At 33.0% G+C, this 17,773-nt stretch overlaps 1 protein-coding gene across 14 annotated transcripts in view; it reads right to left on the bottom strand.

Moving 5' to 3' along the window:
* Positions 1-17,773, bottom strand: part of LOC115879850 (rap guanine nucleotide exchange factor 2) — a 329,414-nt gene that overhangs the window by 44,161 nt on the left and 267,480 nt on the right. For all 14 annotated transcript variants that reach the window (XM_030896855.1, XM_030896864.1, XM_030896851.1 and 11 more), the window contains 5 exons: positions 15,115-16,098; positions 14,738-14,879; positions 14,350-14,676; positions 7,033-7,258; positions 6,764-6,975 (listed from right to left, as the gene is read on the bottom strand). In XM_030896855.1, the coding sequence (XP_030752715.1) occupies positions 6,764-6,975; positions 7,033-7,258; positions 14,350-14,676; positions 14,738-14,879; positions 15,115-16,098 (1,891 nt within the window). The remainder of the gene's footprint in view (positions 1-6,763; positions 6,976-7,032; positions 7,259-14,349; positions 14,677-14,737; positions 14,880-15,114; positions 16,099-17,773) is intronic.

Consider the following 17,773-nt stretch of genomic DNA (forward strand, 5'->3'; position numbering starts at 1 on the left):
TCAGAACAAAAATAAAAATACTACTGCTAGGTCTCCTTGTTCTGCTGTAGCGTCGTCGTCTTCTGACCCTGATATGGTAAATACTTCGAGTATGCCCCGATCTGTAGAAAATTCAGGTAAGGAAACAGCTTCGCGTTTAGTTTGTTGGAATTGTTCTGGTCCGAATCATACGTTTCATGATTGTCGACAGAAACGTAGGGTTTTTTGTTTTAAATGTGGTAATTTAGGTGTTAAGTCACCGGCGTGTCCAAAATGTTCAAAAAACTAATCGGACGAACTCGTGTTTCTGGTCGTGCAGTTCAAAAATTCAAACCCAGAAATTTATTTTCAGAATCTGATTGGAAGAAGTGGTTATTATGTGTTAAGAATTTTTATAGATCCACCACTACCAATCATAAAGTTTCTCCTTCAGATATTTCAGATAATGATTCTTTTGTATGTCCGCAAATTTCCGTTTTGAATATAGATTTAGACCATACTGACGCATGGTATGAGACTATGAAGCAAAAGATTTTAGCTTCACCTGGTTCATTTCCACAGTGGAAAGTTGAAGATGGTTTTCTTTTTAAGTTTATTCCGGTACAGCTACTATTTTCATCAAATCTTCAAGAATGGAAGAAGGTTGTTCCACGTCCTCAACGTCGTAATATTATCGAATCATGTCATAATCCGCCAACTTGTTCGCATTTGGGTTTCTATAAGACTTTATCAAGACTTCAAGAACAATTTTTTGGCCCAAGATGAGAGCCGATGTTCTTAAATTTGTTAGGAGTTGTCGTGTTTGCGGAGCTCAAAAATCTTCTAATACTATGCCGTTAGGTAAGATGGGAAAAGAAAAGCAAGTTAATATGCCTTTTCAGACAATCGCTTTAGATCTTATGGGTCCTTTTCCTAGATCAAAAAAGGGTCATAAGTGGCTTTTAGTTGTTGGCGATTGGTTTTCGAAGTATGTTCTTCTGTGTCCGTTACGTTCATCAAAATCTCCGTATGTTGTGAAGTATCTTGAGAGTGAAGTTTTCCTTACTTATGGAGTACCTCAATATATAATTTGTGATAATGGTCCTCAGTTTGTTGCTAAAGAGTTCAGAGATTTAGCAAAGAAATATCAAGTTCAGAAGATCTGGTATAATGCTGTGTATTCTCCTCAATGTAACTTTGTTGAGCGAATGAATAAAACAATAGGAACAGCTATTAGAACTTATGTTAAACAACATACAGATTGGGATGTTCAACTCTCTAATATTCAGTTTGCTTTAAACACTTCTAAACATGAGGTCACAGGTTTTTCTCCTTCGTTTTTAGTTTTCGGTAGGCATATTCCCATCTCTGGTAATTATTATGGTCAAGTTAAGTTCTCTGAAGATTTTGAAATTATGCCTGGCGATCGCAACTCTTACGCTTCAGAACTCAAAAATCTTTATAGTGTCTTTAGCGAAGTCCGTAAGAAACTTCATGCTGCTTACGAAAGAAACTCAAAGTCTTATAATTTGCGTAGACGTGATCTATCTTTTCAGGTTGGTGATTTGGTTTGGAGACGTAATAAGGTCTTATCAAATGCTGGTGTTAACTTTTCAGCCAAGTTAGCCCCTCGTTTTGTTTTATCTTCAGTACGAAAGAAAATTTCGAATTTAGTTTATGTTTTAGTAGACGAGGATGGTAATAACGCAGGCCGCTGGCATATAAAAGATCTTAAACCATACCAAGGTCACATGATTGACGACGATGATACAGGAAATGTCTCTACTACGTCACAGTAATTTAAATAATCTATTATGTCCGATTCCTTTTTAGGGTTTAGTCTAAAGGATACATAGATTATATTTTAGTTTTTTTAGTTTATATTAAAAAGTTATACAACAATTCGCTTATCGTTTTTACGGATTTGTCGCGAATCAGCATAACTATTGTGTTATTTAGTTTTTTTGCGTATATTTTCAGTATAATATAGTATTTCTATTTAGAAATGCGAGCATATAGCAGTATTTTTCTTTTTCCGAGTATTCTACAGATTACCTAATTTTGAGTAAATATTTTGTGGGATGGTAATTCTGTTAATCACTCATATGGTTTTGTGCCATTTGCTCCATTCTATGACATTCAGTTCACAAGAATCTGAAATTTAAGCAATTCTTGTATTTTGAGAACACGACTTCGTGACAAAACGAAAAGTTGTTATGATTCTGATTGCAACCTAATGGTGAGACATAGCTGACCTCATAACTTCGTAAGTTTACTGTGTATTGGGTATGATTGTGATTTTCTTTCCATATTTGCAATAGCGTTTCATAGGCTGGAATCCTATGTTACGGATATTTTGGGTCATTCGTGACAATCTTTTCTCTCTTCCTTTATATGTTTATCTATTGTGATTTCTATTGTTATTTTCCTTTCTTTTTCTCATACAGGTGAGTTACCTTGAATGGTTAACCGGTGAGCACACAGGTTGTGGCGAAGGTAGTTTGTTTTGGTCACGCCAAACTTACCTCTTATAGTGATCCGTAGCATGGCTTTTGTTGAGGTTCTTTTGTTGTTTGTTTTGTTCTCCGCTTCCTTGGGTGTGAGGGGTCGCATGACTGATTACACGCGATTTGTGAATCTTTCGTTGCCTCACACTAGGTGGGTTGAGTACGGACAATCAGCTTGAGGATTTCTTCAGGAACATCTGCGCTTCCATGGGATTCTTTCTTTCTTTCTTTTCCTATCCCATACTTTTAGGTTTAGATTTAGTTTTAGTTTTCATATATAGTTTATATGAATGTTTTTATTTGGATTATATGGTGATTTGACTTTCCCGATTGTGTAATCTCACTGATTTGACATACCGATTGCGACTTACCAATAGTGACTCCTTTATGGACGTGTGATACACGAAGTTATCATCCACCAAATTTTCATTTGAAAAATCCAAAACCCTGTACAAACTTAGTTTAGTTTTCCTATGTGGTGTTTGGGCGAAAGTCCTCTTTGAGGGCCTTTCTTTTTTTTGGAGGGGGGCAGTGTAGCGTTTTATTTTTCTTTTTATAAAATTCCAAATTTTAATATTGCTGGCGCCATCTATTCGCTAGATGTTAAACTTCATTCAGTACAGGTAGCGGTTCCTTTCCATAAAAACAAATTTCATTCAGTATAGACGATAGAGTTCACTTAATTGCCTTTGGTCATATGACCTGTCAATTAAGACTTCCGTTTTGCGAAAAGAGGGAAGGAGGCTTTTTCCGAGAGATTGAGATCAGAAAAGACGCGTGGCTCAGCGTCCGACGAATCTCAGAGAAAAGGGCTTTCTGAAACACTTTTCCTAACAGTAAAGGCACGGGTATCCAAAGGTGGAGATTTGAAATCCTGTAGAATATACTGTTCAGAGCCTAGTTCGTGTTTTTTTTTTCCTGGAATAAGATCACATTATTCCCGTTTTTTATTTATTTTGATAATGTTTGATTGTGCATTACTGGTTTGGATCAGCATATAGTTTGGCTATATTTTGGAATGTGTACAGCTGATTTTCAGACCAGTAACTGGCGTATAAGAAATTGACGTATAAGTAATTGGCATATGAGTAACCACTTTTGAGACAGTATTTATGACTCTACATTTATTCTACTGATATCGAAGACTCCTGCTACTATCGAAGAGTCTACATCCTCTTCCGTTAGTCTGGAGACTGCCTGCCTACCTGTTCACTACGTCACAAAAAAAAAAAAAAAAATACAGATAAGTTCTAAGTTCAACACACAAGGTATTCCCTAACTTTGAGACAATATTTTGAATATCTCTGTAAATTGTTGTCATTTATTCCATATATTATAGTCAAAATTTACCTTTTAGTTAACATTATAAGTCATGCTTTGTCCTTAACGGTACGTTTTACTTCAGTATGATCTTTTATGTGAGAATCGCTAACACGGATTCATTTTTGAAGGTTATTGTACACGACTTGTTTCAAACATCATCGTATTGGTACTTACATAAATTTCACCTGTTTATATATTACGTAGTATAGTATACTGGAGAGAACTTTAACTAAATTTGAGTTTACTTAAAGTAACTAACGATTTCATTGGGATAATTAAAACTGGGTTTAAACTGATTGATAATTGTGTTCGTCTTTAAATAAATGTTCAACGTAGGATAGTTATATCTGACTTTTATTCTTGATGAACATAATAGACCCTTATTGCTGTTGATTATTTTATTTTAGCTATTTCATGATCAAATTTTCTTACTGGTTTCTTACTTTACCTTTTCATACTCAAAGTAAGTGGCGCCCTTTTTACTGTCTTTGACCATTACTATTTAATACTTAACATCAATTTTAGAATCTTTGCAGCCTATACATTATTACTTTATATTTTATTATTTAACAACATTATTAAGTCACCACAGGTCACAAGTCTTACCTACTGAACCCAGCTCTCCTCTAACCCTGAGCAACGGATACCTTTTTCTTTCTGTTTGAGTGATGACAGAAAAAGTCGTCACACAAATAGAAGAATAAAGAATATGACGCCCTGTCACGTGGGGCTTTACTTGGTTTAATTGGCTCGACTTAGTTTAATTGGCTCAATTTAATTTAATTTGCTTCACTTATTTGGTAGACTTTGTAAAATAATTTTTGTTAGGCTCAGATAAATTTTCTATAAGGCAAAGACTATAGTTTTGAAATTTTATTTTCATTTTTTCTGTAATTAAATTCTAATAATTTCAGTTCAACAGCAATTTTTTTGTTTTATAAATTCTTGAGGGTGTTTGTTTATCTATTTAAAACCCAGATAAATAACTTAATACGTATTTCTGACTACATTTTTTATTGACGTTTCGATTTTGATTTAAATATACAGGTATGGTTATATTTTGAATATACAGAGTGGACATAATTTCAGTATACAGGGTAGCACTGTTAGTATTTCATAAAATTTTGGAATTTGAATGATGAACATAATAGACCCTTATTGCTGTTGATTATTTTATTTTAGCTATTTCATGATCAAATTTTCTTACTGGTTTCTTACTTTACCTTTTCATACCCAAAGTAAGTGGCGCCCTTTTTACTGTCTTTGACCATTACTATTTGAATACTTAACATCAATTTTAGAATCTTTGCAGCCTATACATTATTACTTTTATTTTATTATTTAACAACATTATTAAGTCACCACAGGTCACAAGTCTTACCTACGAACCCAGCTCTCCTCTAACCCTGAGCAACGGATACCTTTTTCTTTCTGTTTGAGTGATGACAGAAAAAGTCGTCACACTAGATCGGAGATTTTTTGAACATCATTGTTTTACAAGGAGATCTAGCGAATAAAAATATTTTTAATATGGCGGCACTTCCGGAAATACCGAATGTTGACAGCAACTTTCTTATTTTAAATGGGTGCCCCCATTTTTTATTACATGCTTAAATTCTCTGTAAAATTCTATGAATATTGATGTTAAACACTCTACATCTGACATTAACCGCTTTTGAAAAAAAAAATTGGTTTGGTTTGGTTTGGTTTGGAAAAAAACTACCTTTCAGAAAAAATTGTATAGCTTAAAAGTCTAATTTAGTGATTACCACAGCCACTGTAACATAAACAGAAGACATGTGGCTATCTATTTCAAAAATTAAATTGTTCAAATGTCATAATAATGGTGGTAGCTGTCATGGAATTGTAGCCATTAAAAAATTATCATAAATCATTTTTTTTCAAATGGAAACCCACTTTTTTATTTCAGTTTTAGTGAAAAGGGTTTCCAATTCGTTACTTTTTGAGTATACATGTTCCTATACCTAAGATAAATGATTTTTAAGTTATTTAAAATTTAATTTGAAAACGTATATTTTTCTTGATTTTATCTAGCTTCCTTTGACATTAAGTGTCAACCAGTCAGACAATTTATTTCCATCTGTCAGAAAACGAATTATTTGAATTTCCTATATTATAAATACTGCCTACCTTAAAGGCGGGCGGCCACTGCGAGCGAAACTAAACTAAGCCAAGCAAAGATGACATGGCCAGATTTATTGTTTTACATCACTTGACGTTTAAAGTCATAGGCTACTGGTTAAAATCAAGAAAATATACGCTTTAAAACTAAATCTTAAATAACTTAAAAACAATTTATTTTAGATAGGTATAAGAACATGATCGCAAAAAGTAACGAATTGAAAAGCCTTTTCATTAGTGAAATAAAAAAAAGTGGGGTTCCATTTAAAAAAAATGATTTATGATAATTTTTTAGTCGCTCAATTCCATGACAGCTACCGCCATTGTACAACATTCGAACAATTTCATTTTTGAAATAGCCACATGTCTTCTCTTTATGGCACAGTGGCTGTGGTAATCACTAAAGTTGACGTTTAGGCCATACACATATTTTTTACAGGCAGTTTTTTTCGTCCAAAAATTTTAAATATTTTTTTTTCACAAAAACGGTTAATGTTAGGTATAGAGTGTTTAATATCAAAATTCATAAAATTTTACAGACAATTTAAGTATGTAATAAAAAATGTGGGCACCCATTTAAAATAAGAAAGTTGCTGTCAACTTCCGGCATTTCCGGAAGTGCCGCCATATTGAAAATGTTTTTAATTGATAGATCTCGTTGTGAAACAATAACGTGCAAAAAATCTCCGACCTAGATATTGTAGTTCTCTAGAAACTTCTAATGCACGCTCAGCTTGGGACACCCTGTATACCTGAACTGGTTCATAACTTTTAATACGAACAAAGCCAGTATTAAAATTACGTGTTTGGATAAAATTGTGTGAAATACTTACAATTGGAGGTTGGGTTTGCTCTGCACTGACCAACTGCCGGTATTTGCTCATGTTCCTAGAGGGATCCATCAACTGCTGCAGGTCCGTGAATATCCTCTGGTATTTGCCTGGTAACTTATCCCACGTTTGTCGCAAACGAGAGACTGCGCCATGTCCAAGGCCGCTGATAATCGCGAACATCGAGTTAAAATTCTTACATTCTTTACATTGCCCTATAAATTAGTATTTTTATAAAAAGACTTACTTTCTGATGGCATTAATTAACTTACGCGCTACTTTAATGAACTGTTTAATAATTTTCATTCGTCGAACGGGGTTCTGTTCCGAGCACACCTCGCTAACAACCCAAAACATCTCCTTATTTACTAAAGCTGCGAATTGTTCCAGCATCACAGTTCCGTATTTCGATTTTAGTTCAAATAAGTCGTCTATGTATTCTGTAGGTTCTATCTGTCTAAAAATGCTAAAGTCTTGCAGGGTGAGTTGAATGGCTACCTAATAAAAAAATAATCTTGATTACAATCTAGAATTATAACCAAAAGCGAAAGAATATATGGAGACAAAAGTAGATTGTCTTATATGACATTTTATCAAAAACGGTGCATCCATTTAAGTTGAGGCAATCTGGTGTATTCAGATGGCTCAAGAACGAAGGCATCTGAATAGAACCTGAAGGGCTGAAACAAGGAATAGCTTTCCCAGTAAAGGTGGCTGCAATGACATCCCGTAATCCTGCTGTTAAAATACCGTATGATCGAATAAAAACGGCGTCAGCAATGGCTATGAAATGAAGATCGCTGTCATTTTATATGTAAATTTATATAGGAAATGCCATCGATCGTCATTTCCAAGCCAACTGGACGCCGTTTTTATTCGATCATACGGTATAACAATTGGTTTTTATATAAAAACCAGCTGTTATGTTTTAACCGCAGGATTACGGGACGTCGTTGCAGCCACCCTAAGCCATCCAAGAATGTCACAAATTTTTCAAACAGAAATAATGGCAATCCATTATAGTGTGGCAGGAGAGACCACATCAGTTGCCATTTTCACAGACTAGCAGGGCTAAAAACAATGGATTCTAAAGATGTCAATTCTAGACTATAGCAAAGAGTAGATAAGACAAGAGACGACAGTGAACAAAGAAGTCGAATTTCGCAAGAGAGACGCAGATATATTAAAATTTAAAGGTCCCATCAAGTCCCATTTTGTCTGTTGCCAAGTATATTTCTTTGAAAAATAAACAAGATTTTCTGAAAATAAATTAATAATATAAGAAGAATATAATAAGTAACGTATGTTAATACGGAAATGTAAATTTTTAGTTTAGGTTGGTTTAGGTTCTTTTTCGTAATTTACTGATAATATCAAAGAAACAGAATGACTAAGTTGATCGATTTCAAAGATAAACGATAAAATCTGACAACGGCGTATTTTATTTATTCTAACCTATGATTTTAGGACGCTAATCAGCTGTGCTAATCAGGCTTAAACATAAAGAAATCTGATTAGTTGTTTTCTTGCATTTTTGCCTTTTTAAAGTGTGTGTTTCAGAGTTTTCGATATATTATCGTTTTGAGAGTTTTAAGGTTTAATTTTAGTATCGTTTTTGTTGCGTACTAATTTGTAATTATTGTTAAATATGAATACTGAACAGGACACGAGTAGCAGGAAAAGACGAGATGGTGGCAATGTGTGTGCTTATAAAGACTGCAAAAATAGGTCTTATTCTTCGACAAACATAATATTTCACTCTTTTCCAAAGGATCCTGAAAAGTATTTTTATAGAAATATACTATATAATTATGTTATTAAACTAAATGTAATCCATAGATCGAAGACATGGTTAGAAGCTTGTAATATATTTTTACAAAAAAAATTGAGCAACTCTGTTTTTTTGTACATAAACTCCACATTGTGATATTGTAGAATGGAGGGAGTTAAACACCGCGACCTTATAGATCTATTGTGTGTTCATGGTAATATTACACTTGTTCAAGTCCATATGTAAAAAAATACACGTAAATAAAACACTTCTTACAAATCGACTTGGTCACTTTATCTTGTTTACCAACGATATACAAAATATTGCTTTTATTATCTTTATTCCCCGACAAATATGTTTCTAATTATAATTTATTTTATATAATATTTAGAAAACTCATTTTTTTCGTTTCTATTTATTTCTTTACCCATACAGTAACTATTTATAAGCTATACAGGCAAGTTTTAATAATAGTCTATTTCAAATTTCCCGCGAAAAAGTTACGAAAATTTAAAGGGACAAGCGAGACGAGGTCACTCTCCCCACCACTCAAACATGAAAGGTACCGCGCGAACTGTCGTCTCTTGTTTTATCTACTCTTTGACTATAGTATGGAATTGTGTGCATGATCTAAATACACTTGAAGAATGTAGCAACGTTGCGTTAGCCTGTCACAAAGGAAAAGGCGAAAACAAGGTTCATCAATACAGTTCATAGGTTCCAGAATACTTCTGCGGGTCTGCAAAACCATATACAAAAATGTCTACAAAACAGTTGGTAGTCAAATTCATAGAATCAACAAAAATTACGACATCGCTGATAAACAGACACAGGAATACTGTCAAAACTGTAGTGGTTTTACTTATAGAGCATTGCAAGACCAGGGGGCGTTTAAAGCTGATGGAAATGACAGATGGAGCCATGTGTAGATTCTGCCAATCAGAAAACAAAGGCAAACACATTTATATCAGTGCGATAACCTGGAAAATGGGTCGTTCTTTGTACTACGCGACGATGAGCTATTAGCAAAGGCCTATATAGAGGGTTCACTCACTATGTTAATAGTCTTATTAAAAAAGATAGGACTGAATAAAGTAGAGCTATAAATACAAAGAGGACCACAATACTGTTTGACCAGCGGATCTGTAGCTACGGAAGGAATGCGAGAAAAAAAAATCGATATTGCCACGTTTATCTATAAAATTGCAAAATTGCCAGACATGAACTATAAATTTAATATATTTTTATTATATATAATGTGTTTAGCATATATTCTGACGTATATTACTAAGGAATTTTAACGTAGTTCATATTGTTCGATATGTTTTATTTAATAACTTATTTCTTTCATTCTGTATAATCTGCCTATTATGAAGGTTGAAGATTTTCAACGATATCATTGGCAAACCGGCATCGCCGCGCATGGCCGCCTATTCATCGAACATGATTGGCGAGTACGTCACAGGATTTGTTACCACGCGGTTGCCATGGCTTTTACGCCTTTCCTATTCGCTTGCTTTATCCCCAACTTCACGGTCTCTTCTGAAAAGAGTAGGAATATTGAATACTATTGAAATATCCAGTGGCGGTGTCATTTTTTTGATCATTATTACTTTATTTCATTATTTTATACCGGTTATCCTAAACTTTATTCCTATATTTTTAGTATATTTGATAGTTAAGTTGTGTTTTATTGTTTTGTTATCTTGTTATAATGTTTTTCGTTCGTAGTTTTTAATTATTAATATCAAGTTTGATCGTATATTTGTGTTTTAAAACGAATAAATTTGTTAAGGGTAAGACGCTACATAGTCAGACAAGAGAAATAATAGCTAATTTATATAGGTAAGTTAATAATAACGTGGATGAAATCTCATTTGGTGTATTTCCTTGTGTTCATAATAGGGTTTGCGATGAAGAAGCTACAGAGAGTTCGCTTGAGTTGCCGCTTAAACGTAAACTTGAGCGGATATTTCTTTATACCGGAGTTAGCGTATCGGCTATAAAAAAATTCACACAGAAGATAAAAAAAAGGCTGAAAACTAACCCCGATAAAATGATATCCTCTCTGGAAAGAAACGACCACGTGAGACTGCTGTCGAAAAGCTCAACGACTTTTTCGAAGTGGTCAGGAATTTGATAAATAGATTTTATCTCGAATTCAAACTCGTCCCCACAATTAGAAAGCTTTTGCAAAAATTGCAGGAAGAATCGAATTTTCCTTTTGCAGGGAAACGCTTAGGGGGTTATTAAAATCAAATGAATTTTTTTGGCGTAAATGTTAAAATAACAGATAAATATTAATGGAGCGGCCCATTATATTGCAGAGAGAGATATAAATATATATACGCGAAATTCGAAAATATAGCCAAGTATTATCTATTTGGATGTAACATATGGGTAGACAATGACCTAACCTTTAAAAACTGCTGGCGGAGCGATACCATATCTGGTGTAATAGGCAATATCAGATCTACTGATGAGTAAAATTATGTTTTGTTTGCGCTTCCAAAGTTAACTATTTTCAAGATTTTTTTTTGCTGGAAATAGTTATATCTAAAATTATGTATTATAGAAAAAAATATAGTTAGTACAGATATATAAATAAATATACCTCAAGACTCAGTCTTGATCATCTGCTGATGGCAGACATGGTTAGCGAAACGTGGTCCAGTGTAAAATTAAAAGTGTTTTGGTGTATTGTACTGATTTAGTGTTTTATTTTGCTGTGTAACACCAAAGGTTCCAACCCCCAGCTGTAATTATTTCTTCTATTATATTAACAACACAATAATAAAATGATTCAAAATATTTAAGGGAGCTTTAATAAAAGCTTTTAGTGTTTATCTGCTAACTCAACAGTAACGATTCAAACAGCATAAAAGTTTTTTGAAAAAATTATTAATCTGAGTATTATATTTATGATACACATTATTTTCATATAACACCGTACGCCCATGCCTATTTTATGAATGAAATTGGGCGTGTTTTGTTTACAACTGCGTTCCCCTGCCGATACCCCGTAGCTACAGATCCGTTGGTCACACTATAGATCTATAAAGATTACAGGTGAATAGGCCAATACTCATCTAAGTATTGGCTTATTATAAGAAATCACATATTCCTCCCTCTGTGCAGAGTACCCATAAAAATCACATGAATACTATAACAAATTCTACAGTATTTGAGAGAAATTTGATAACTGATGAACAGCTGAGGAGTCTAGCTCTAAAATTTCTTAACCTAAGGTCTATTATACCATATGATCGAATAAAAACGGCGTCAGCGATGGCTATGAAATGACGATCGATGACACATCTCCCATATAATTTTACATTTAAAATGACAGCGATCTTCATTTCATAGCCAGCCATCGCTGACGCCGTTTTTATTCGATCATATGGTACTTGTACTATAATTTATAGATCACTGCAATCATTTTTGGAAATTAAAGCTGTAGAAAAGATGTTGTTCCTTTATTTAAATTAAATGTATTAGAAAAAGTATGCAAAATAGATAAAACATAAAGGAACAAAATATTATTAATTTGAAAATTAATATAATGGATGGATTTTGATATTCATGATCAAAAAGAAAATTAATGAATTTTGTATTCTGTTTTCTTTTGAGAAAACCTCTCACATAAAAAAGTAAAAACCTCTTTCTAGTCTATAACTAGTCGTATTTGATAGTCTTCGTAATTCCACAAACAAAATTCAACAATTTATGTACCAATCCGCTTTAAGAAGAGTCTACTAGCAAGAGAAAGGACGATTTTAACAAACAATACACAAACTGATAGAAAAAACATTCTACTTTTGTATTAAAATGACAAACAACATCCTTCTCTTCTATATATTCTCTAGATGTTGAGACAGACGATAGTAATATACAGGGTTGTTCACCACATACGACACGGAGTATTGTAGCTAAACGATGAGATTTTTACAAATTGTAAGTTTGGGGTTCGTTGAAGGACTATTAGAGCTACAATTTAAAAATATTTTTACAAGATACAGAGTGTCCCAAATAAATAAAAAATATCAAAGTTGTATTTTTTTAAATGGAACACCCTGTATATTATTAAATTTTTAGTTTCTACGATTAAAATAAAGGTAAATTTGATTAAGGTTTATTATACTTAAACCTTACCGTTTTTGAAATATTTTCAATTTTGTGAAATTGCAGTAAAAATTTTAAAGCTTCATTTTTCCAAGGGTATCAATGTTTTTAATACTAAATATTTAATGAAGTTTATTTATTGATCAGTTATTGTGTTGCAATAATAAAAATAATACTACCTTATACAGAGTGTCTAAAAATTTATTTTAAATAATTATTAGCTTCAAACGGCAATAACTTCTTTAATTTAAATCGAATGCCCTGTATATTTTAGGAGAATCAGATGCACAATTAAATTGTCTATCAAATTGTATTATACCATTTTTTACCTATCCCTTCAAGTTTTCGTAGAAAATGCATTTTCTTATAATTTAGACCTCATTTATCAATATATCCATAGAATATTGACATTTTAGATTGTTTTTAAAGCAACAAATGTACAAAATGTACAGACTAGTAATATTATCGTTTTTAGCAAAACGATAATATTACTAGCCCATTTGTATGCAAAAAGAAAACTATTTAAATCTTTATAAAAGAGTATACCATTAATTAAAAAATATAACACCATTATTTTCGCCCATATACTAATTAATGACATACTTAATTGTGTTCGTTAATAAATTATTATAAATAAATGTGGATTTTTGAATCAGAAATCAATATAACAATAAGTTATCAAATTAAAGTCTTTCTTGTTATAAATAAGCATTTATTAAAAAATGAAATATATCATTTTTAAGGTGTTACTTTTTATCACACTGTCTAATGCCCATACAAAATTCAGTTTTTTAGTATTTGGAGCAATTATTATAAATCAACGCAAACAGTCAGTTAATGTAATTTGAATACTGGAATCATATTAATTGGTCCTCTTTAACAAATATTTAAACAGTGTTTTTTTTATTTTTAACGAAATAAACGAATTATATCGACAATATTAGTATCTGTACTCTTTAAAAATTTGGTACATCTCTAAAAATAATCTAAAATGTCAATAGTCCATGGGTATATTGATAAATAAGTTCTAAATTACAAGAAAATGCATTTTCTGCGGTAACTTAAAGAGATAGGTAAAAAATGGTATAATATAATTTGATAGACAATTAAATTGTGCATCTGATTCTCGTAAAATATACAGGGTGTTCCATTTAAATTAAACAAGTTATTGCCGTTTGAAGCTAATAATTATATAAAATAAATTTTTAGACACTCTGTATAAGATAGTATTATTTTTATTATTGCAACACATAACTGATCAGTAAATAAACTTAAGTAAATATTTAGTATTAAAAACTTTGATACCCTTGGAGAAATGAAGCCTTAAAATTTTTACTGCAATTTCACAAAATTGAAAATATTTCAAAAACGGTAAGGTTTAAGTATAATAAATCTTAATCAAATTTACCTTTATTTTAATCGTAGAAACTAAAAATGTGATAATATACAGGGTGTTCCATTTAAAAAAATACAACTTTAATATTTTTTACTTATTTGGGACACTCTGTATCTTGTAAAATTATTTTTAAATTGTACCTCTAATAGTCCTTCATCGAACCCAAAACTTACAATTTGTAAAAATCTCATCGTTTAGCTACAATACTCCGTGTCGTATGTGGTGAACAACCCTGTATAAAATATTGGCTTTTATGTCGACACCTCCTATTTTATATAAATAATAGAGAGACCAACTTACCTCTATAGCATTCAGTTGGAGAAAATGCACAGCACTTTCCCTAACTAGTTCGGGAGCCAACTCGTCAGGTACTAAAGTTTCTGTCACGCCATTCGTTTTCAGGTAATATCTACTGCTTAGCCCTATTCGTTCGGCCAAATTTTGCAATTGATCGGGCAGTCTTCTTTGTTTGATTGTTTGTGTGTCAGTCACGGAGACTTCGCACAAACTGAAATTGGAACTTGGATCGGTCATGCCAAACTCTTGTAACGCCAACATGACCACTTCGTGAGCGGTAGTCTCCTTGTGAATGAGTAAGTATTTGTAACTTTGATCTGGTTTGTATACCTGTAAATTACATAAGGAAATAAATAATCTGTTTCCATTTTAAAAATGTTAAACAATTTACCTTCAAAACATGTTCTGGATAGTCTGTGCATCGAAGGTCGTCATAACAGATTGACATAAGGTCAGGGTTGCTCTGTGATTGATATAGATGGCTTGTCAAATTTGACGGAGAATTTATACTATCTACTTGATCGGTTCCAATACTAAAAATGATAAATAAATTAGATTTTTCATTCAATGTTCAATGACAAATGACAAAATATAAAGTCTATCTAACGAGTTAAGAAACATTTCAACTTCGAATTAAAATGGCAGAGAACAACTGTCACTATCATGTGTATCTTCTGTTAGACAGACTTTTTAGAGTTCTGCAGTTTCTTTTAATTTAATATGTGTAAGTTTATAAGAAAAAATAAATGCAATGACAAAATCACTTACTTGATAATATTTTTGGGTAAAATGTTCATTTTCATTAAAGCTTTTTGTAATCTTCTCTTGGGCCCCATAGTGGAGAACATCGGTTTTTTCCCTTCCTTTTGAGGACTGTTGATGGTAACTGGTTGAGAACATAAGGTCTCATGACCCATAATGATGTTTCCATCCACGCTGGATAATCTCGCCCTAGGATCATGCTGAATTTTCGAAATTTCAGAGACCTTTCTGCTTCTAGGTCTGGGCGAATTATCGGGAGTATTTAACATTTCCTTAAAGTGCAACAAGTTTGATTTCACAGTAATGCTCAAATGGGTAGTACCGCGTAATATTTCCAAAGCCCTAGCGTGAGACACATGTTCGAAACTTTGACCGTTCACTTCTAAAATTTGGTCGCCCCTTTTCAAACCTACATCTTCGGCTTTAGATTTTTTATCCACCTTCGAAATGAATATGCCAAAGTTCCGTTCAAACCCACCCAAAATCTGGAAACTGAGAGGTTCGTCTCTGTTAGGTCTGGCGAGCACCACGTTCCTAATACGAGCCTTAGCCGCGCACGCGATATTTAACAGTCTCAATTGTCCGCCCATATGTTCATTTTCGAGCCCCTGTTCGAAAGTTTCTAAAAACTCGATCATGTCCGGGTCGGTTTCGAAATCGGTGAAATGGTTGTTGACCCACAGCAACACGACGCGAGTCACTCTATCTCGAATTTCGGGATCTTTGAACCATCCTAAAAGCTGATTGGCAATATGTAAGGAACTAGGAGTGAATACCCTATGGGTGAGAAGGAAATCTTCCACATAAGTGGGATCGGTAAGAGAATTTTCTTCAATTAGTTGTTGCATGAGACGGTCTGGGGTCGCCCGAATCACTACGTGACCTCGTCTATTCGAACTTGGTTCTACAGATCCTCTTAATTCCGTGACCATCACTACCTTACCGTCTTCCTCATGCCTCCTGGTGTTTTCTTCACCTTGATGTAATATCCTATGAAATAATTAGTTAATTTCGAAGTGAAATAAAATTTCTTATGGTGGCTGCAACGACGTCCCGTAATCCTGCTGTTAGAGAATAAGCGATTAAAGAACTGTATTCCGGAAACTTCGGCAGCATATTCTACAGATAAAAATAGCTAAAAAAGTTTGTATAATGTCCTAAAAAGCTTAGTTTCGGAGATACGGGGTGTAGAAATATCATTTTTATTTCGATTTTTTTCAACTAATTTCTGAATTAACGTCGATATTTGGATCAAAATTGGTGTCTGGGAGTTTTTTGGTATGAGAAATTTCATTTTGATGTCAATATGACTCCTACTTATAGTCACCTACATATTTTTTAACTGGTTTGAAGAGTAATAACTTTTTGTCCGTACCTGTATAAAACCACTGAGTTAAAAATATCCATTAGCGACGTTTTTTACGTAAGAAACATCTCTTGGCAAAAATCGCTACGAGTAACAGTTCTCGAGATATTTGGAATCGAAATTATCAATATCTGTCATCATTGACATAAATTAAACATGTTGACTAACTAGTTATTAAACTGAAATCATACATTTGAAATGCTTTTGTGCCAAAAGGTCAACAGAAACTGTTTTATCATAATTTTTCTGAAGAAAAATTTATGATTAATTTAATAAGATAAAAAGTTGCCAAATTTATCATTTCAGTCAAATAACTAACTATACTCAACATGTTTATTTTTTTATCAATAATAACATGTAATGACTATTTCCATTCTAAATACTTTGAGAACGGTTGCTCGTAGCGATTTTTACCAAGAGGCATTCTTTATGTAAAAAATGACGGAAATCTATATTTTTTCACTCAGTAGGTTTTACACAGGTACGGAACAAAAAAATTATTACTCTTCAAAATAGTTAAAATACATGTAGGTGGCGCCCCCTACAAGTAGGTGTCATATTGACATTAAAATGAAATTTCTCATACCAAAAAACTCCCAGACACCAATTTTTATCCAAATACCGACTATAGTTCAGAAATTAGTTGAAAAAAATCGAAATAAAAATGAAATTTCTACAGTACGTCTGTCCGTTCTGTAGCTACGGGGTGTCCGTGAGAGGGGAAACGATATTCTCTCGATGTTTTTCGTAAAAAATAGACGACGCGTCCCATCAATAAAAATTCGACAGATTTGCAAGTAGCCAACAAAATGAGTGGGCGGAGCGATTTGCGGTGACGTACTCGTCAAGTCGACGTATAAAATATATTGGTTTATTTAAATGTTTTTTGTCCGCATTCCTTTCATAGACACAGATCCAGCAGACGTACTGTACACCCTATATCTCTGAAATGAAACATTTTAGGACATACATTTATATAGTAAACGCCACGATCGTTTGGAAGTGATTCATCGGTCGCTACCATGTGAACTAATCTGTTCAAGGTCACATAAAACTTAATTCCAGTGCCGTGGTGTTTCAAGTCATATAATAATCAATATATAATCTATTGTAATTTGTTGTTTTAACTGTCAAAGTCTTGTCAAAACATATATTTGGTTATAAACATAAAATGGAATGCCCCATTAGTCGCACTGCAAGCACACCAATGGACTGACGCACAAAAACGAATCAATCAAAGAAACGCGATATAGTATCGTCTTTGTCAATCACGCTAACATTTTAGAATAAGTAGGAGGA

Source organism: Sitophilus oryzae, unplaced genomic scaffold (genome assembly GCF_002938485.1).
Source record: "Sitophilus oryzae breed Bouriz unplaced genomic scaffold, Soryzae_2.0 scaffold_158_pilon_pilon, whole genome shotgun sequence".
NCBI classification, from domain to species: domain Eukaryota; kingdom Metazoa; phylum Arthropoda; class Insecta; order Coleoptera; family Curculionidae; genus Sitophilus; species Sitophilus oryzae.